Genomic DNA, 21928 nt, shown 5'->3' with positions numbered 1-21928 from the left:
ACAGAATGGATGAATTGAGGACAGGTTATGCTATGCTAACATCATTTTCTTTTATAACAGTGACACCAAACTGTTGGGCCAGATGAATGCAGTTGACCTGAGAGAGACAAATATGGATAATAATAATACACACACACATACATGTATATATAATAACTAGCATTTATGCAGTGCTTTATGGTTTGTGAAGTACTATATGTGCAATCTTATTTGATCCTTACAACAACTCTGTAAAGTAGGTGCTATTTTTATTACCATTTTACAGGTAAGGAAGCTGAAGCTGAGAGAGGTTACCAGTGAGGCAGGATTTGAACTTGGATCTTCCTTACTACAGACTAGCCCTCTTACTCTTTGTACCACCTAATTGCTGATTATTAAAGACATCCAAAAGAGCCTTATATAATAACCTTGTGGATAAAATAGGGAAATGTAGCCTGGATAATAGCATAGTTAGGGAAGATTTAGAACTAATTGGGTGACTGATCGCAAAGAGCAGTGATTAGTGGATAACTATGAAACTGGAGGGCAATCTTTCATGGAGGAGCCCAGGGATCTGTCCATGGTCCTGTTCTAGTCAACATTTTTATTGATGACTTAGATGAAAGCACAGAAGACAGGTTTTTATTAGGGATGCTTATAACATAGAGCTCACAGAGATAATGGGACAGATTAGATAATAGAGTTAAGATTCATTTGGGCTAGGGGGATGCACTGAATTTAATAAGATTAAATTTAATATGGATAAATAGCTCTGATCATAAATATCTTCTAGCTCTAAATCTTCTGCTTAACACAAAGAGATGAAATACTGAGGAAAGTATACTTAGCAATAAATAAATACTTAGCAAATGATAGCAAACAAGCACCTCCCTGGAATGCCATCATTAAAGCTAATCTGTAGTATAAATCATATTAGAACAATGGCTAAGGGTTAATTTAAGTTGACTGGACTTAACTTAATTACCCAATTAACGGAACACTGGAGTTTGGGGTATTCTCTTATTTAGAGGTACTTTTAGGGTTGGGATCAGCATTAGGTTTATTCTAGTTAGGGATAAGATTAGCCTAGAATTATATTTAGGGATAGATGCTATACCAGCTTAGAATTGTCTGAGACTTTCATCTTTTTCTAGACTTAAAGTAGTGAGGATTAATTGTGATACATTATTTGAAAAAACAAGATATCTAGATTTGGATGGTAGAACTTAGGTTTGAATTAGAGCTCCACTACTTACCTATGTGACCTTGGGGAAGTGACTTAACCTCTTTGGGTCTCAGTTTTCTTATCTGTAAAATGAGGGGATTGAACCAGATGACATCTAAAGTCCTTTCTAGCTCTAAATAATGATCTTATTCAGGGGGCAGAGTGTGGAATTCATCATATTCCAGGCAAAATAAATTCTCTACCTACCAGCCTCAAGATTTACATTTCATTCATTTCATTACTCTGACAGAAACTGCAACAAAAATTCCTTTCTGCAACAGAATACCTAGTAAGATCTGGCTAATTAAAGTCTGGGAAATTTTTTTCTTCTTTCTGTACCTCTTTCTCTGTCCCTGAAGTTTAAAACCTGCTACCAACCACATGTTTTCCTTACTTCCTATCTCCTCAATAAATAATACAGCTGGGTTTAGATTTAGGGGGTTGGGAGAGTTTTTCCTGTTTGGAAGTCCTGAATGGCCTGGTCCCACTCCTCTGAATTTCAGGAGATTTTAATATTTCCTTTGAAAATCTTAACAGCAATGGAAGGAGGCTGGGTCACTAGGAAACAAGGTCCCTGAAAGGCACTGGTTCTGCTGGTTACAGTACAATAAGGAGGGATGATCACATATGAACTGCTCCTTATTCCTCACTTTGTCTTTTAATTGAGAACTGAGGTGTGTGTTTGTGGAGGGGGGTCAGTGGAGAGGTATTCAGGTTAGATCTTAAAAAAACTGGGAAGATGCAAGTGGATATGGGGGAGACTTTCTAAGTGGGGCCAATAGCAACAGAGTAAGGGAAGGTATAGAGGGGAAATATGTGAAGATCCTTCAGGATAAAATGAAATCACAAGCTGAAGCAATGAGAAACAAAGTAGAAAAGAAAAGGAAGTATAGAATCTTAGCATGGGAAGAGATCTTGAAAAGGATATCTATCATTAGATTAAGCTTTCATCTTTAGGAAACCTCATTACAGTCACAGATAGGATCAAAGATAGATTTAGAACATGAGGTGACTATAGAAACCATACAGTCCTGTCTTCTCATTTTACCAATGAGTTAACCTCTGAGGCTCAAGGAATACATAGTTTGTCCATGGTCAAATCAACCCAATAAGCATTTATTAAATGTTTATTGTGTGCTAAGCACTGTGCTGATCACTAAATATTCAAAGAAAAGCAAAAATCCAGGCCCTGCCCTCAAGAAACTCATATACTGTTTAAAAAATTGTTATTTTCAGTTCCAAATTCTCTTTCTTTCTATCCCTTCCCACACCCATTGAAAAGGCAAGAAATATGATAAGCACTCACATTGGTCATGCTGAAAAAAAAAACAAAAACAAGGAAAATAAAGAAATGGGAAAGAAAGTTTCAATCTGCACTCAAAATTTATCAGTTGTCTCTTTGGAGGTAGATAGCATTTTCCCTCATGAGTCCTTGTCCTGAATTGTTATACTGATCAGAGTAATCAAGTCTTTTACAGTTGATTGTTGTTACACTATTACTGTTAACTGTATACATTGATCTCCTGGTTCTGCTTACTTCACTTTGCATCAGTTAATATAAGTCTTCTGAAACCATCCCTTTCATCATTTCTTTCAGTACAATAGCCTTCCATCATAATTATATGGTACAACTTGTTCTGCCATTCCTAAGTGGATAGGCATGTCCTTAATTTCCATTCTTTGCCACCACAAAAAGATCTGCTAAATTTTTTTCTTGTATATAGGAGTCCTTTTCCTTTTTGTCTCAGGATATAGACCTAGTAGCAGGATTGCTGGGTCAAAGGATATGCCCAGTTTTATAACTCGTATTCCAATAAAATTGGAGTGTGTGTGTGTGTGTGTGTGTGTGTGTGTGTGTGTGTGTGTGTGTGTGTGTTGTGGGGACTGAGGAAAATCCTCTTGCAGAAGATGAGATTTCAGCTAAGTCTTAAAGAAAGTCAGGGAATCAGGAGGTAGAAGAGAGGAGGGAGAGCATTCCAGGCATGGAGTACAGTCAATGAAAGCCATAGCTGTAACTGACAGAAGTAGAATCATAACCTGGTTCCTCTAAATCCAAATCTATGACACTTTCTACCATACTATGCTGCTGCTCTCCCCAAATTCTGATAATGCAGTATCTTATTGAATATTTCCAACTGCAGAGTACTTATTAAATCCCAAAACAGCCTATTCCATTTGAGCTTTATTGCACTGAGCCAAACTTTTATCTCCCTGTAAATTGTACTCATTGGCCCTACTTAATGCCTTCTGGAACTACAAAGAACAAATCTGTTCCCCTTCCACATGAATGCCTTTAAAATGAATGAAGACAGAAATCATGTCTCCTCTTAGTTTTTTAATCCAATTTGCTCCTGCCTTACTTAATCAACCCAATTAACCTACTCTAGACAGATCTTTTTTCCCCTTATTAATATATTACTTTATGTGTATGTTTATATTTATAATACATGCAGCATGTAAATCATTTAGATTGTGATAACATGTAATACTTATGATCTTATCAAAGTGAATACTTCTTTCCACAGTGTAGACTGCAACTCATTCATGTCTTCTCATCCTTGGATGGTTCTTTCTAACCCACCCCCTTCTGCTTCAGCTCATGCCCTGTGGTTGCCAATTACTTATTATGATCTGTTTTCTCCATGTCTATTAATGCAATCCAAAATAATTATAGTCTTTAAAAATCCCTTTAGGGGCAACTAGGTGGCTCAGTGGGTTGAGAGCCAGGCCTAGAGAAAGGAGGTCCTGGGTTCAAATGTATCCTCAGATACTTTCTAGCTGTGTGACCCTGGGCAAGTCACTTAACTCCTGTTACCTGGCCCTTATTGCCCTTCTGCCTTGGTGGAAGGTAAGAGTTTTGGGTTTTTTAATCACCTGTATCACATTTTCAGTGAAAATTGAACAACAACTAAAACCCAAGCCCCTACATCTTTTTCATAAGAAGCCATGTCAAGTCTTGTCTTTATTACTTAATTGAATGATTTTTAAAAATCTTCATGTAGGGTTTTTCCATTTATCCCTGTAAAAGGATGACAGTAGAAAAGCAGTTGTGGTATTGAGAACTGAAATTAGATCTAAAATCATTTTATTGGGTTCAAATTCTAAGTTAATAATTTAATATCCCTATGACTATGGATAGGACTCTCCTGACAGAGACTCCAGTGACCTATCTATAAAACAGAACTAAAAAAGGACAAAACTAAATATCATAATATAATGTCCAAAGCTGGCCACAAAGAAGGGAACTGAAAAGTATCTCTTTCTTTTCTTTGTAGATGTGGGGAGTGGTAGGTATAAAAGACTGCATACATAATAGGGAATGGTTGATGAGTTGACTGCACACAGACACTTAAAAATTTCTTGAAGTGAATTAAATCAATTATCATTTGTTACCCCCATATTTCCTTAGCAATGATTAACTCATCTCTTCTTGCTCTGAAAAAAAAAAAGCCTATAAAGCTATTTTTTGCTCTTCAGCATTTTTTTCCTCACAGTCTTTAAGTTCATTCTGAGATTAGCCTACTGATACTATTCTTACAGGTTCACTTGGACATGCCACAAAATTGGTCCTTGGTTATGTTCTCTTTCTTTTATTTTATAATCTGAGCTCATGAGTGAGCTCTTCTACAAATCCTATTGATGGTCCTCCCTGTTTTATTCCTTACTGGAATTGTTTGTGATTACTTTGTTAGAACTTCATTAAAATTTTTTTTTCAACTTATGTGAAGTCTCTTCTGAGAGTCTCAGGACAAGGGATCATACCTTTTTTCTCTTTTACCCTTCCTTTTCCATGATGGCCTCCTAGGTGCCATGGCCCTTTTTTGAAAAAGTTCCTATGACTTTCACATTACCAGAAAGTTCTTTTTGGTTGATCAGAACCAAATATAAAATAGTATCTCTCCTTGTTTCTTTCTTGACTTTTTAAAGTAAATTTTTAGTAAATCAAGGCAAGAACTTGACAGAAGCAATACTTTGAAGAGAATGAGACTTCTAGCCAAAGTCAAAATAGTTGATGATCTCTCATCACAATGACTGATACCCGGTGTCTCTTTATTTTGTATTCAGAATCAGGAAAGCACCATCTGTATTACTTGTTTGTTCTGGTAACTGCAATATGACTTTTGTTGCATTCCTTTATCCTCACTTTCATGATCTCTAACATATTTATCCTGTCTGATTTGTAAATTTCTATATGAATCCTTACCTTTTAAAATATACAGTGGTGCTCATCTCCCCTTCTAATAAATCTCCAGTGGCGTACTAGAAAGGGCACTACACTGGAAGTCAGTGGAACTGGGTTTTAGTCTTAGCTCTATCATTAATTAACTGTGACCATGGACACATTATTTTATTTCTATGATGGGTTTTCTTAACTGTAAAATGAAAGATGTGCCATCAGATAGGGAAAGTTGACCAAAACAAAGGAAAATGACAGATATTGGAAGAGCTGTGGAAAACCAGGTGTATTAATGCATTCTTGGTTGAGCTATAATAAATTCCATGTTCAGTTCAGTTATTATTTTTAAAAAAAAAACCTTTTCCTTCTGTCTTAGAATCAATGCTGTGTATTGGTTCCAAGGCAGGAGAGTGGTAAGGCCTAGGCAATGGGGGTTAAGTGACTTGCTCTGGGTCACATAGCTAGGAAGTGCCTGAGGCCAGATTTGAACCTAGGACCTCTTGTTTCTAGCCCTGGCTCTCAATCCTCTGAGCCACCCAGCTATCCCCAGTTTCAGGAATTTTTGAAAGCAATTTGGGACTATGCTTCCAAAGTCACTAATGAACATACCCTTTGGGGGGCAGCTGGGTAGCTCAGTGGATTGAGAGCCAGGCCTAGAGATGGGAGGTCCTAGGTTCAAATCCGGCCTTAGACACTTCCCAGCTGTGTGACCCTGGGCAAGTCACTTGACCCCCAATGCCTACCCTTACCCTTCCACCTATAAGTCAATACACAGAAGTTAAAGGGTTTAAAATAAAAAATAAACAAACAAACAAATAAATAAATGAACATACCCTTTGGTACTATGACATCACTGTTAGGCCTATGCCCCAAAGGGATAAAAATAGGAAAAGGATTTATATGTACAAAAATATTTATAGCTGTTCTTTTTATAGGGGCAAAGAATTAGAAAGTAAAGTGGTATCTATCCATCCAGGAATGGCTCAACAAATTATGACCTCTGAATATATTGGAATATCATTGTGCCTTGGGAAATGATGAAAGGGATGGCTTCAGAGAAATTTGGAAAGATTTGTATGAACTGATACACAGTGAAATGAATAAAACAATTTATACAGTAGCAACAACACCATAGAGATAAATAACTAAATAACTCTGATGCAAAGACTAAGCATAATTCCAGACACCTACCTCCTGATGGAGAGGTGAAAGACTCAAGATGAAGAATGGGACACATATTTGGATATGGTCAATGTGAGGATATGTGTTGTTTGGCTATGGATATTTTTACAAAGGCTTTTTTTTGGGGCGGGGGTTGCTTTGCACCCCAGAGGTGGAGGTAAATGAGGAGAGAAAATAAATGAACACCTTTTACAAAGGATACATATTTGTGGAATCTTACAGATATAAAGGATTCTATCAACCACATAGTCCAAGCCCTTAGTTTTTTAAAAAAATTAAAAAATTTTTTCAAATAACAAGCCAAGCCTGGAGTCAGGAAGACTCATTTTTCTGAGTTCAAATCTGGCCTCAGAGATTTATTAGTTGTGTGACCCTGGGAAAGCCACTTAACCCTGTTTACCTCAATTCTTCATCTGAAAAATGAACTGGAGTAGGAAATGGCAAACTATTCCAAGTATCTTTACCAGGGAAAAGGTCATCTGGTCCAAACCCTTTTTTTTTTTTAATGGAGGAGAAAATGGGCTTACGGAAGTGGGGGCACTTGTCCAACATTACACAGGTATTAAGTAGTAGAGCTAGGATTCAAACTCATTTCTTGTGAGTCTATATTCAGGACTTGTTACTCTACCACCACTTCTTTCAGTCAATATAAGACTTGGAAGGATTATTTTTTAAAAGGAAATTCATCAAGAGGAAAGCATTATCCATTCAAACCTCCTTGGACAACTGCTTAAAGAGATGTGGGTCTTACAAGTCATCCCCTACAAAAGCCCTTCTAAATTCCAAGGCAAGCAAAATAGTTGGTAATTAAATGCTAAATTAATATTTATTATAGCTAGCATCACGGCTTTAGACCAAATTTATGCCCCAGTAGGAACATATTTTTTTTAATGTGCCATATATTTACTTTATAGCACATCAAGGTCAAGGATAAAGAACATTAAAGGACCCATTTTATAGGGCTCAGAGCATAATTCCACTAATTCAAATGATTATAAAAGCCCCTTGTCATGGTGCCTGTGCTTTTATGACAGGCTGTTGATCCTATCTGTGATGGATTTGCTGCTGAATCCTTGATCAGGAATGTAACCCCCAATTATAACATTCTTCCTTTGGGAAAGTATGGTCTTCTTTATATTGTGGTTCTCAGGGACACACTTAAGTAAAAAGTAGATGCTGCTTGTAGAAGCAACATTCTGATAATGCCATTGGTATTGGAATTCCTCATCCACCCCTGCACCTACTGGTCACAGGTCCTAGAAATAGGAAAGAGGAATAGAGGAGAAGAAGATCATAAAAGACCTTCAATACCAAGCTAAAGAGTCTGAACCGTATCCCCTAGCCTGGGGATAAAAAGAAAAGCAAAAGTCCAGTCCTTGATCACATTCTAAAATAACATACAAGCAACTCTATACATACAAAGTACATACAATGCAAATGGAAGGGTTAAGTCTTAATGAAGACACTTGAGGAACAGAGGGAAGAGGGACCACTAAAGTCTCTTGCATAAGGTGGATTCGAGCTGAGTCTTTTTTTTTTTAACCCTTACTTTCTGTCTTAGCATCAATACTGTGTGTCAGTTCCAAGATAGGAGGTCCTGGGTTCAAATCTGACCTCAGACACTTCTTAGCTGGGCAAACCCTGGGTAAGTCACTTAACCTCCATTGCCTAACCCTGATAGAGGAAAAAGTAAGGGCTGGTGATACCTGTATTAAATAGTAACTAAAACATTTGATTTACTAACAGTTCCTCTAATTAGTTGTCAATCTCTCTAAATTTGATGTCGATATGTACGATCATCTTTTAAGCAGCTGATGAGTTAAGGTTGGGGCAGGTAGATGGCTAAATGGATTGAGTATTGTGCCTGGAATCAGGGAGACCCATCTTTCTAATTTCAAATGTGGCCTCAGACATATAAACCCATCAAAATGAGTCCTAGAATTCGAGAATGTTAGCTGTCTTAATGAAGAGTTAGTTAGAATTTGAAATACAATGTAGTATATTCTTGGTTATAAATTTGGGGATGGGATGGACAAGCCTGAGACAAAAGCCTCAGATGACTCTAGGAAAGTGCACATCTTACAGCTTGGATGCTGTGTCTGAGGCATTACCCAATCTGGTGGCAGTGTACTGAAATTATAGGCTCAATAAACTCTTTAAAAATGGAATCTGCCAGCAAAATACTAGGGGACAACACAAACATCCATCAAATAGGAACTGGATAATCAAATTATATTACATGAACGTAATGGAAAATAACTAGGTTTTAAGAAATGATGACTAAGAGGAATTCAGAGAAGCATAGGAGGGCTTCTATGAATGGACACATTACAAAGTAAACAGAACTAGGGAAATAATATACACAAAGACTACCCCAATGTAAATGGAAAGAAGGAAGAGTCAAAACTTCATACAGTGTAATGATCATGACAAAGCTTGACCCCAGAGCGGAGTTGAAAAAATATACCTTTCTCCTTTGTTTGTAGAGATGGGAAAAGTCTGAGTATGGAATATCCATACTTGGCCATTGTGTGATTGCTTTTGTGTTTATCGGGCTACTTTTGCCAAACTGTTTTTGCTCTCTTTTTAAATTCTTTGTTACAAAGGAATGTCTGAGTTGGTAGAGGAAGAGGGCAGGATACGTTTAAAAATGAAGGTGATGTAAGAAAAGATGCCAATTAATTCCAAGGGATTCATGAGGAGAAATGTTATCCATCACCACAGAAAGATCTGATGGAGTCTACACCCAGATCAAAGCATACCATTTTCATTTTATTTTTCCTTCAAGAGATTTTTCTTGTGTGTGCAATATGTTTTCTTTCACAACCTGACAAATATGGAAATCTGTATTGAATGATGCCATATGAATAATCTATATCAGATTACTTGTCTTGGGGAGGAGAGGAAACAAAAGTCTCCGACAACTCTAGCAAAATGCACATCTTACAGGTTGGACCCTGTGACTGAGGCATTACCAAATCTGGTGGCAGTGCACTGAAATTACAGGTTTAATAATAGAGAATTTGAATTGCAAACCAACAGAAAACAAATGTTAAAATCATTCCTACATGAATTGGGGAAAAATACAATAAAAATTTGTTAAAAATAAGCATAGAAGAGAACAGAAGGAAAGACAAGAAACATATTCAAGCAGATTAGCTTTTAAAGTTTCATGTTAAACTTTTTCCATGTATTCTTCAAAGGGGAAAAAAAAGCTTTAGGTAGTAGAAATTCGCAGGTTGATATACAAGCCTATTTTTCTGCTTTACTTTGTATATGTAAATTCTCATTTGGTTTACATTAAATTCAGAATAAAATAATTTTTAAGGTAAGAAAAGATGTCAGTAAAAAGTTTTTTGAAGTGATAAGCACTGTTACAACCTCAGATCTGTGACTGTGTCATGAATAGAGACAATGTCTTCTCTTTTCCTCTGTATCCCTAGTTCTACGCTCAGAAGGCATACCCTCCAAAAGGGAAGATGATAACAGTAAGTGAGACTCACCTTCAGGTTTTTCTCCCACTGTGGTGAGCTCTGACTCTTGACTGGGTTCACTGGTTCCATATACATTGATGGCTCGCACACGGAACTTGTACTCGCGTTCTGGCAGCAAGTTCTGGACACTGAAGGAGGTGCTACGGCATGTGGTCAATTCTTTCCACTCCTTGTCCACCGAGTCCCAGATCTCCACACTGTAGGACAGCACAGCGCTTCCCCCGTCATATGAAGAGCCATACCACGACAGGGTCAGTGATGAGCTCCGAATATCTGAGGCACAGGGGGTGCCCGCTGGGGGGTCTGGCTTATCTGGATACATGCAAACACAAGACAAACCAAAATGCCTTAAGAAACTTCAAGGGGAGCCAGTTCCCTCACTCAAATTAATGGGAGGACAATGGGTGGAAATGGCCAACAGGAAAAACTTCCTAACAGAGCTAAACAGAAATGAAATGAACTAGCCTTGAGAGGTAGTGGGTTCAGTCTCCTCCTTACTGGTGGTTTTCAAGAAGAGGCTAGATGACCCTTTATGTCAAATATGTCATTTTGGGGATTCCTTTTAGGTAGCAGTTGGGCCGACTGTTGAAGTCCCTGCCAACTTGGAAATTCTGTGATTCTGTAATTCAGAACCACTTATTTCTGACTTTGGGATGAAGCCTGATACACAGATACAACAAAAAAAAAAAATGGTTACACCTATGTACACACACAGACAACCCACAGAGTCACAAATGGAATATGTATCTGTTTGTTCAAAGGGTCTTGATGAGGCTGCTGTGTGTGTGTGTGTGTGTGTGTGTGTGTGTGTGTGTGTGTGTGTAACAGGGCTTCCAGTTCACAAGTCATGATTTCCTTTGCTAAGTCTAAGTCATAAACACATTTCTCAGAACAGCCTGAGTGCATGCAGACCCTTCCTTTCCCCCTGACTTGCTAAGTGACCTTAATGAGCATCATCACCTCTCAAGGCTCAGGTTCCCACCTCTGTATGATGGGGATGATCAGTCCTGTCCATCCTTGGCTCTCTTGGTGGATATGAAGGAGATAATAAATATTTGTGGGCAAATCCTAAAAATATATCACTTTTATTTTACTATTATGAAGTATGCCCAACACTGAATTCAACTTAGAGGATTCCTGATCCATAGTGAAGTTTTCTGGCTTTGACAATACGTCAAAACATTTAAAAAAGAATTCTGGAATTTAGGGTGAAGATAAAAGCACTATTTGCCAATCTCAAGGGTCAAAAAAGTTCTTGGTTATGGAACTTAGCCAATCCTGCTCAATTCTGATAAAATACAGAAATACCCACTTCTCCAAGGATGGATTTCTCCTGCGAGATAGATGCAATGGACCATTTAAAAAATTCCAGGTGCTGATTTCTAGCAAGCTCAATTAGCCATTCATCTAATCAATGTAAGGCATGCCATCTAGTGGCAAAAATGGCAACTGCAGGTCCCAGGGTTCAGGGGCAAAAAAAAAAAAAAAGACTTCTATCAGAGATAGATAATCAGGAAAAATAGGGCCACCTGGGCCACCAGGACTTAAGACCAGGATGCAGGATACCTATCAATTTTTTTCTGCAACTTTAAACTATAACCAAGTTTGCAAGTGCTAATGGTCTGTGCGGGTCTCTGCCATCTAGTCTGGAAAGGGGTTAAGGGGGCATTATTATATCTCTAAATTTTGTTTGAAATGTTCCTTTTAACATGGGTCGTTCTTCACTTGGCTCTAAACAAGGGTGGATAAAATGCATCTCTTTGATAAGAACTGGCTCTGCAGTTAGAGAAACTGAGTTCAAATTCTACTTGTGTGACCTTGGGCATATACCTTAATATCCCTGGGTCTCATCTAAAAAATCTGAGTGTTGGGTTGGGGGGAATAGTTGGAGGGGGGGTAGAGGAGATGGCCCCTGAGATCCTTTTCAGTTTGAAGTTTATGACTCTATTCTCTTCTTTGTTGAAGTAGGGTGCTAAGAGCGAGGAACACTCATATATGTGCTTGATATGGTCGTTAATTTTGATTGCTTTTTTCCTGCCTTCCTCTCTTTCCTTTTCTTCCTTTTTTTTTCTTAAAGAGGATGAGTCTTTGGGAATGGGTGTGAGAAGGGATATTATATGTGAAAATGAAAACTGATATGAAAATAAGAAATATAAATCAAAATTTAAATAAAACCAAGATTTGTTCTTCCTAGAAGATATTCTAGAATAACAGTGAATTGGAGTTCAGTTACATGAGTGGCTAGTTGCTCATCAAATAATTGTATTCTAATTTTTGGGTCTACTCAGGAATATAATAAAATTTTTAAAAATTTTAAAGGGAAGAAGAACAGATCTGTTAAATAAACCCTTTCCCTAAAAGGGTAAATTAACAGGGAAACTTCTACAGTGATGTAGTTATACACTATATTTAATTAATTTCTTTCTCTTTCTGTCACTGGAAATGAACAATCAATCTAGGTTTAGTTTTGAAATAGATGTGACACATAGACCGTTGGCTTTCAAAATGTCTTATAGCTGAAGGAAAAGTTATGGGACAGGATAGTGAGGTGGCATAGTGGATACAACACTGGGCTTGGAATCAGGAAGACTCCTCTACATGAGTTCAAATCTGGCCTCACACAAGCTGTGTGACCTTGGGCAAATCACTTGACCCTCTGCCTTGGAACCAATACACAGTATTGACACTGAGATGGAAGGTAAGAGTTTATTTTTAAAAACAGAAAATGAAAGAAAGATATCAAATTGCACCTGAATATGTCCTCTTTTTTAAAAAACCGTTTCCTTCCATGTTATAATCAATACCATGTATTGGTATTCTCCACTGGCATTATGATCTGCCCACTAGGCTTCTTAAGTGACTTGCAACTTTAATTCTTTGGAGATGGGTTTTTATGTCAAGGAGATAAAATAGACAAAGTACTGGTCAATCTAATAAAAAAAAGGAAAGAAGAAAACCAAACTGACAGTATTAAAGATGAAAAGGGAGACCTCACCTCTAATGAAGGGGAAATTAAGGCAATCATTAAAAACTATTTCGCCCAATTATATGGCAACAAATATAACAATTTAGGAGATATGGATGAATATTTACAAAAATGTAAACTGCCTAGATTAACAGCAGAAGAAAAAGAATACCTAAATAATCCCATATCAGAAATAGAAATTGAACAAGCCATCAAAGAACTCCCTAAGAAAAAATCACCAGGACCTGATGGATTCACAAGTGAATTCTATCAGACATTCAAAGAGCAACTAATCCCAAAATTATACAAATTATTTGATATGATAAGCAAAGAAGGAGTCCTACCAAATTCCTTTTATGACACAAATATGGTACGGATCCCAAAGCCAGGTAGACCAAAAACAGAGAAAGAAAACTATAGACCAATCTCCCTAATGAACATAGATGCAAAAATCTTAAATAGAATACTAGCAAAGAGACTCCAGCAAGTAATTAAGAAGGTCATCCACCACGATCAGGTGGGATTTATACCAGGAATGCAAGGATGGTTCAACCTTAGGAAAATCATCCACATAATTGACCATATCAACAGTCTAACCAACGAAAATCACATGATTATCTCAATAGATGCTGAAAAAGCCTTTGACAAAATACAGCAACCATTCCTATTGAAAACACTGAAAAGTATAGGAATAGAAGGACCCTTCCTAAAAATAATAAACAATATATACCTAAAACCATCAACAAGCATCGTATGCAATGGGGATAAATTAGAAGTCTTCCCAATAAGATCAGGAGTGAAACAAGGATGCCCATTATCACCTCTATTATTCAACATAGTACTAGAAACACTAGCAATAGCAATTAGAGAAGAAAAAGAAATTGAAGGTATCAAAATAGGCAATGAGGAGACTAAGCTATCACTCTTTGCAGATGATATGATGGTCTACTTAAAAAATCCTAGAGAATCAACTAAGAAGCTGGTAGAAATAATCACCAACTTTAGCAAAATTGCAGGATACAAAATAAATGCACATAAATCATCGGCATTTCTATATATTTCCAACACACTAGAACAGCAAGAGGTAGAAAGAGAAATACCATTTAAAGTCACCCTAGACAATATAAAATACTTGGGAATCTATCTACCAAAACAAACACAGCAATTATACGAAAACAATTACAAAACACTTTCCAAACAAATAAAACTGGATCTCAACAATTGGAAAGCCATTAATTGCTCATGGGTAAAACAATTATCTTTTTATTGTTGTTTCTTTCATGGTTTGAACATATGTGTGGGGAATACCTTGTTATAAGAAATCCTTTAAGGTAGCATTTTGCTCTAATAAATTTACTAAATATTTTTTTCTATTTAATAAACATTAAGAAGAAGGAGACCTTGGAGGCAGTTGGGTAGCTCACTGGATTGAGAGCCAGGCCTAGAGATGGGAGGTTCTAGGTTCAAATCTGGCCTCAGATACTTCCTAGCTGTGTGACCCTGGGCAAGTTACTTAACCCCCATTGCCTAGCCCTTAACACTACTCTTCTGCCTTGGAACCAATACACAGTATTGATTGTAAGGCAGAAGGTGAGGGTTTACAAAAGAGAAAAAGAACAAAAAAAAAAAAAAAAAAGAAAGAAAGAGGAGCCCTTGTATTATCTATTGTTGTTGTGTTGTTCAGTCATTTCCATTATGCCCCACTCTTTGTGACTCTATTTGGGGTCTCCTTGGCAAAGATACTGGCATAATTATTCATTTTCTTCTCCAAATCATTTTACAGATGAGGAAATGGAGGCAAACATTATCTACACCCTGTAATCAATTCTGTGACTCTGTCAATATGTTTGTTCATTTTCCATTTTTATAAGTATCAATACCTTGTTTAAATGTTCCAGGTTAGAGCTGCTTTATCATTTCTATTTTTTCTTCCAATATGGCATATATTTTGGTCATTGTTCTAGTAAATGGACAATTTGACTCTAGACAGACAACTGATTTGATCATGGCTCTGACTCCCATGTTATGAGGACTTATGTTGAAATGGATATTTGGAGAAATACTATGCTAAGTCAGGGCGGGTCCAAAAGAACTCTCCTTTTTAGAGCTTTGAGATATTCACCAAGTTCTATTTATTTTATTTTTTTTTAAAGAATAATTGATTTGGGGCAGCTAGGTAGCACAATGGATAGAACTTCAGGCCTGGAGTCAGGAGGACCTGGGTAAAAATCTGGCCTCAGACACTTCCTAGTTTGGGTGAGTCACTTAACCCCCATTGCCTTCAAAGAAGAGAGAGAGAGAGAGAGAGAGAGAGAGAGAGAGAGAGAGAGAGAGAGAGAGAGAGAGAAAATAATTGATTGGAAAATGACCTACTCTTATTTAACAGTGCCAGTGAATTAAACCTGGTTGTTAAAGGCATACCGCTTGCTCAGTGGCAGTTTAATTGCCCAATTACAGGCAAAGTACCTAAAAGGAAATATGACTGGAGGAGAGAAGAGAAGGAAGTAGCAGAGACCTACGATTTAGGACTATCTTCAAAGTAGCCTGGAATACTGGGATCATCAAAACGGATGGGTGAGCTCACTACATCCTGGAGTAGGGATGCTTCTTTAGGACCCACTTCATCTAAGCAGGGTATTCTCCATACTTTCATTTCAGCATCTGTCTCCACATTTGCTATACGGCATATATCACAAATGTTGCTTGTGTCCCTATTCAGTGTTTCTGGTGTACCAAGTGTCTTTCAGATGGCACGGTGTAGAGTACTGAACTTGGCATCAGAAAAGTCTAAGTTCTAACTCAGTCTCAGACTCAAACTCTGTAATCTTGGGCAAGTCACTTAGTCTCTGTCCACTTCAATTTCCTTATCTGTAACATGGAGTTAATAATAGCACCTATCTTGTTGTTGCAAGGATAAAAGGAGATAATATTTGGAAAGTACTTTGTGAAACTCAAAGGGCTATATAAATACTATGATGATGATGATGATGATGATGATGATGATGATGACGACTATATCTCTCCACATTGGACTAGAAGCCACTTGAGGGCAGAGTCCATATTTTTGTCAATGATGCACAAAAACATGATCTTGGAACGGATGAGGGAATTGAAAGGCGTCACAGGGGCAGCTAGGTGGCTCAGTGGATAGACCTGGTCCTGGAGTCAGGAGGAGCCGGGTCCAGAACTGGCCTCAGACACTTCCTAGCTGTATGACTCTGCACAAGTCACTTAACCCCAATTGTCTAGCTCTTGCCATTCTTCTGCTGTGGATGTATCACTCAGAATCATTACTATGACAGAAGGTAAAGGTTTTTAAAAAAATAAAAAGGAAAGAGTCACACATAAAATCCTTAAAAGGAATATCCCCAAAGCAGTCAGATTTAAAGACCTGGTGAGAGAAAGACTAGTTCCATTCTCTGTAGCTCCTGTGGAATTCTCTCTCTCATGTTCTGATTCATGAGAATACAATTAATCCAACCATGCTAGCTGGATGTCCTTTCCTTTCTCTGAAATGGAATCTCCTGAGGCCCAATCCAGAGTTACTCCCCCTATGCCTTGCTGAATAGAACAAGAAGTTTTTGTATAGAGCTCTAAGGTCTGCAGACTGCTTTAAAAATATTATCTCCTTATGCCATGTCTCCTCATGACTCCAGGAAGTATGGGCTATTGTTTTTCTTATTTTATAACTAGCATGTGTGTGAGTAATATGGACACGTGAAGGATCAAACACATACCCTCAGTTTTCCTGTATTGCCTCCTATGGACTTTATAAATATTATCTCCTTGTCTCTTAATGACTCTGGGAGGTAGGGCCTATGGTTTTCCTCATTTTATAATTGGCTCGTCCATGAGTAATATGGACACGTGAAGGAAGAAACCCTAGGTTTTCCTGTGTTGCTTCCTATGGGTATTTTTACCCCTCTACAAAGAAAGAGATAAAAGGTCTTTCTGACAAAGAGCCTCTTAATAGATTCCTGCATGATTTAAATCTCAATCAGGAAATATTGAGATTATACTGGTGCAGGCATTCCTTTCACCAATCAGTTTCCAGGAAGCTACATGCTTTAGTGGAAAGTGCTTCGAAAATTCATGTCCCTGTGGCTAATCAGTGGCTTAACTTGTGGGGAAAAAAGGTCAATCTATTTTTTTTAAAGAAAAAATGTAAGCCATACACTATTCAGTAGAGACAGTTTTACTATTCGGGAATAGAAAAAGTAACCCAAAGTTAACTACTAAAGTGTTTCCAAGTTGATATCCTCCTTGGATCTACTTTAATCAATCAACAGTCATCTATAATGCTAGCTTGCAAATAAGTGCTACTCAAGTGTTTGAAAGGTTTGTCTCAAGTTTGCTTATGGGATTCCTTGATAATATTGTTTATGGGATTCATGTTCTTAGCAAATTCTGTTCATAGAGAATGCATGAATGTCTACGGAAAGGTAAACCTTTGCTCAATTCAAGTCTGTAATTCTGAATTAGTGGGGTCTGGATGAATGAATGAGGCTTTACTGTATATAAATATGAGTCCTCATTTCACTGACCCATTCTATTCTTAGCTCTGTGAGGGGGAAGCAGACAGAAAGCACCATTCGCCTCCATTCCATTCCCCTTCGAGGCTATTTAGAAGGGACGGTATTTAACATGCTGCTCCTGCCAGCTGGCGGGCTGCCATGCTGATGGCCCCTGTCAGTGCTGGCCTCACAAAATGAGAAACTAAACCATAAAAGGCTAGAACTGCAGAATGGTGGCTGGAGGTGGGGGTGTGGGGTAAAGCCTGTGGGGGAGGGCAGTGTATGCGTGGGGGGAATGTCACGGAAAAAAAGCAGTTGCAGCAGCCAGCCCCAAAAACAGCGTGGCAAAGGGAGATAAAACCAGGAGCTTAAGGGAACTAACACTTGCCAGGGTGGGGGGCTCCACACTCAAACACTCCTACTCTATGCACTTGAAGGGATGAAGGTCCAACTTAACTTTCTCCATGGAGCAGAGAAGCCATTACTCACTCCCCATTTCAATGAAGTTAATATCTAAGAATTTATGAATTCAGAATCTATGAACCTAATCTATGAATCAAACAAAGTTAATAATAATCTCCAAAGAGAGCTGGAATGGGGGTCATAGAAATGATCCATTTCCTCATTTTGCAGGGGGAAATGAAGCCCAGACAAATTAAAAAAAGAGAGAGAGATTCAGTGGGGGAGAAAGAAAGAGAAAGTTCTTATTCTGATCCCTCAGCCCATGACTTCTCACAAAAATAGCTGAATTCACCTACTGGGACAAGAGATCAGAAGACAGAACACAAGAAGAGGAAGATAGAAGAGGGAGACGGGGAAAGAACAGGTATTCTAGCAGGGGAGGAGCAGCAGAGGAAAAAAGGAAGGAGCAAGAAGTGTTAAAAGAGAAAGTAAGAAAATAGGAAGAAGAGAAGAAAGGGAGGGGAGAGGGACATAAGAGCAGATTGGAGATAAAAAAGAGGGAAGACAAGAATGAAGAGGCAGCTCATGAAAGAGGGAGAGAGAAAGCATGAATTAGTAGCTAACAGGAGATACTTGAATTCTCTGGGAATTCCCTGGCTTCTTTCTTGGGAACAATGGAGAGGGTGGGTTAATGGAGAATTTCACTAAAGGTTTACTGTACTCCTTATTTAAGGGGTCTGGGGAGGCTCTGGGACTGGAATTAACTGTCATGTTTTTGCAGCTGGTCTTAGATGAGTTTCCTGGTTACCTCTCCCTACCTTCCAATCTTAATTTCTCTTCATTCTCCTGAGTCACAGACTCCTACTTAGCCTAGCTTTCCCCAGTCAGTAACTTCTTCATTTTATCATCCTCTTAAAAGCTGAGTCCCCACCCTTAAAAGTTTTGGTTTTAAAGAAACAGCAGAGAGAAAAATAAGCAGCTGCTCAGTGCGTAGATACCACCACAAACTGCTTGGCCTCAGTGGTTTTGAGTTTCATGATTAAAAACAACCAACCAACATTCCCTTCTGTTTTAGAACCACTCCTGTATAATAGTTCTAAGACAAAAGAGCTCTAAGGGCTAGGCAATGGGATTAAATGACTTGCCCAGGGTCACAGAGCTAGAAAGTATCTGAGGCCAGATTTGAGCCCAGGACTTCCTCTCTTTAGTCCTGGCTCTCAATCTACTGAGCCACCTAGGTGCCCCCAAATCTCATGATTTTAAAAATTCTTTTGCATGCCTTTTTTTCTTTTTCCCCACTTCTAGTCTTCTTTTCTGCTCCCCTCTACCCATTCATCTTCCTTTTCTTCATTATCTTCCTCTTGTCCTTTGAGCTGAAGTTAGCTATTTTTGTAAGGATTTGTGGGGTAAGGGATGAGAGTAAGAACTTTTTCTCTTTCCTTCTCTCCAGTTGATTCTATTATTTGAAGCATGTTTGGGCTTCAATTTTTCCAGCCCAATATTCTATCTGCCATGGGGACACTCCGTACCTCTACTTGTTCACAAAGTGTAATCTAATGGGTTGGCACTTGGAAGATTTGTCCCCTCATCTCCACTTTGAGTCCTGATTGCATTAACCATTGTGGAACTGGGGAGAGAAGAGAGAGGGATAGATAGGGAGAGAGAGACAGACAGAGACATAGAGAGATAAAGACAGAGACATAGAGACAGAGAGAGAGAAGGATAGAGAGGGACAGAGGGAGGGAAAGAGAGAGACAGACAGAGATGGGGGAAGGAAAGAGAAGAGAAAGAGAGAGAGAGAGAGAGAGAGAGAGAGAGAGAGAGAATGTACATAGTTGGGGGCAATGGAGAAACCACAGGTACTTATAAACATAAACATGGTAGATACACCTATAAATCCACCCAAATACCTGCACACACACTCATGCAAGCACATCCATGAATTCACAGGTAAAAGGCAGCTAGGTGGTTCAGTGGATAAAGCTCCAGGCTTGAATAGGAGGTCCTGGATTCAAATCTGGCTTTAGACATAGCTTAGCTATATGACCCTGGGCAAGTCACTTAACCCCATTGCCTAGCTCTTACTAGTCCTCTGCCTTGGAACCAATACTTAGTATCACCAATCACAAGTATAACCAATACTTAGATAGAATGTAAAGATTTAAAAACACAAGAGATACACATTCTCATCCAAGGAAAGAGAAGCCTTTTTTTTTGGGGGGGGGGGCAGTACATGTCTTCTCATCTCAATGGGTAATACTGGCCTTCTTCCATCCCTCAGACTCTTGGAGTTGGAGCCATCTTCCTTTTCACCACTGCCCCAACCATCCCTCACTAGCTCTGGCTCTGCCCACTCACCCACAACGGTGACATTGACTTGAGCCTGCTTGGTGCCCAGCTTGTTCTCCGCCAGCAGTGTGTAGCAGCCACAGTGCTCCTGCCTCGTGGCGAGGATGGTTAGCTTGCTGCTGTTCTCATTGCTCTCGATCTTGATATGTTCACTCTCTTGGATCTGGTGGAGCAAATGGTAGAATTAGCATAGCCAGAGTGAAGAAGGAGCAACCCTCTCTTGGCACAGCCTAGAACAGTGTGGAATCCTCCCTAAGGCAGGTTACAGAGGGTCCATGGCAGATCTGGGACAGGAACAGCTCTGCCTAGATGCAATCAACCAATCAATCCATTAGTCAACAAGCGTTTAGTGAATATTATTTTAGTGGCATTTATTCAATTATTTATTAGATAAATTAGAATTAGTGGCAGGCACTGCTCTAGGTGGAGGAGAAAATAAAAGTCTTTTGCCCTCAAGAAGCTTACACACTGGGAAGGAGGGAAGATGAGATACAACACATAGAAGTATATACTCTGTGTGTGTGTGTGTGTGTGTACACATGGCATAATCATTAATGTGGCATACACATGATATTATATATTGTTATATATGTTATATGCTTACATATTTTTATATATGTTATGTATAATATTATATATATAATTGATATATATAATGTTGTATATATAATTGTTATGATTAAAATTATCTCAAGAGACTGATTTTGGGGTAAGAATATAAGTTTATTGATTATATCAGGTTTATTGGTTGAGCCAAAATCATAACTGATAAAGTGATATAGGTCTCCCTGGCTCTCTCCAGAACAGGGACCATCTGAGCTGGTCAGACAACTTAATAAATAGATTTTTAGGACCTCATTACTCAGCCCCTTCCTTGACCATCTCAAGACATCTTTAATTTGTGAGAGCTAAATAAAAGGTGGTCCATCAATCTATCCACCCCTCCCCATTCCCAAAGGCTTACAGCTCACGTCTACAGGAAAAGAACATGTCTCCTTCATTTATTTTATTTATTTATTTTTTAAAAAATACACCTTACCTTTGATCTTAGAATCAACACTATGTATTGGTTCAAAGGCAGAAGAGTGGTAAGGGCTAAGCAATGCGGGTTAAGTGACTTGCCCAGGGTCACACAGATAGAAAGTATCAGAGGTCAAATTTGAACCCAGGACCTCCAGTCTCTAGGCCTGGCTCTCAATCCACTGAGCTATGTAGCTGCCCTCCAGTCTCCTTCATTTATTAACCAATCTCTGTTAAAAAGAAGTGTATGTGTATGTGTGTGTACATGTATACTTGAATGTACACACACCCATACATTCATATCTATAATATGAAACAAATTCAAGTGATAGCTGGCCTCAGAGGGCAAAAAAAAAAAAAAAAAAAAAAAAAAAAAAAAAAAAAAGAGCTGGGCAAATTACTTCTCAGTGCTTTAGACCAGTGATAGACAAACTATGGTCCTCCGGCCAGATGCTGCCCCCTAAAATGTTCTATCTGACTGCGTGACGTTATTCGTAAGCTGACGAATACACTGAGTAAGATACAATACAATGAAACTTCAAAAGAGTTGTCTTAGAAACAGACTGACAGATGAGCATTTCCTTTCCTTTGGCCCCCTCTTTAAAACGTTTGCCCATCACT

General features: G+C 38.5%; 1 protein-coding gene across 1 annotated transcript in view; it reads right to left on the bottom strand.

Annotated features, from left to right (window-relative positions):
• Positions 1 to 21928, bottom strand: part of MYLK (myosin light chain kinase) — a 331964-nt gene that overhangs the window by 63841 nt on the left and 246195 nt on the right. Inside the window, exons 20-21 of the mRNA XM_044670040.1 lie at positions 20297 to 20450; positions 10067 to 10369 (exon numbers count right to left, since the gene is read on the bottom strand). Of these exons, the coding sequence (XP_044525975.1) occupies positions 10067 to 10369; positions 20297 to 20450 (457 nt within the window). The remainder of the gene's footprint in view (positions 1 to 10066; positions 10370 to 20296; positions 20451 to 21928) is intronic.

This window comes from Gracilinanus agilis, chromosome 3, assembly GCF_016433145.1.
Source record: "Gracilinanus agilis isolate LMUSP501 chromosome 3, AgileGrace, whole genome shotgun sequence".
Taxonomy (NCBI): domain Eukaryota; kingdom Metazoa; phylum Chordata; class Mammalia; order Didelphimorphia; family Didelphidae; genus Gracilinanus; species Gracilinanus agilis.
This window is presented reverse-complemented; position numbering and strand designations above follow the sequence as displayed.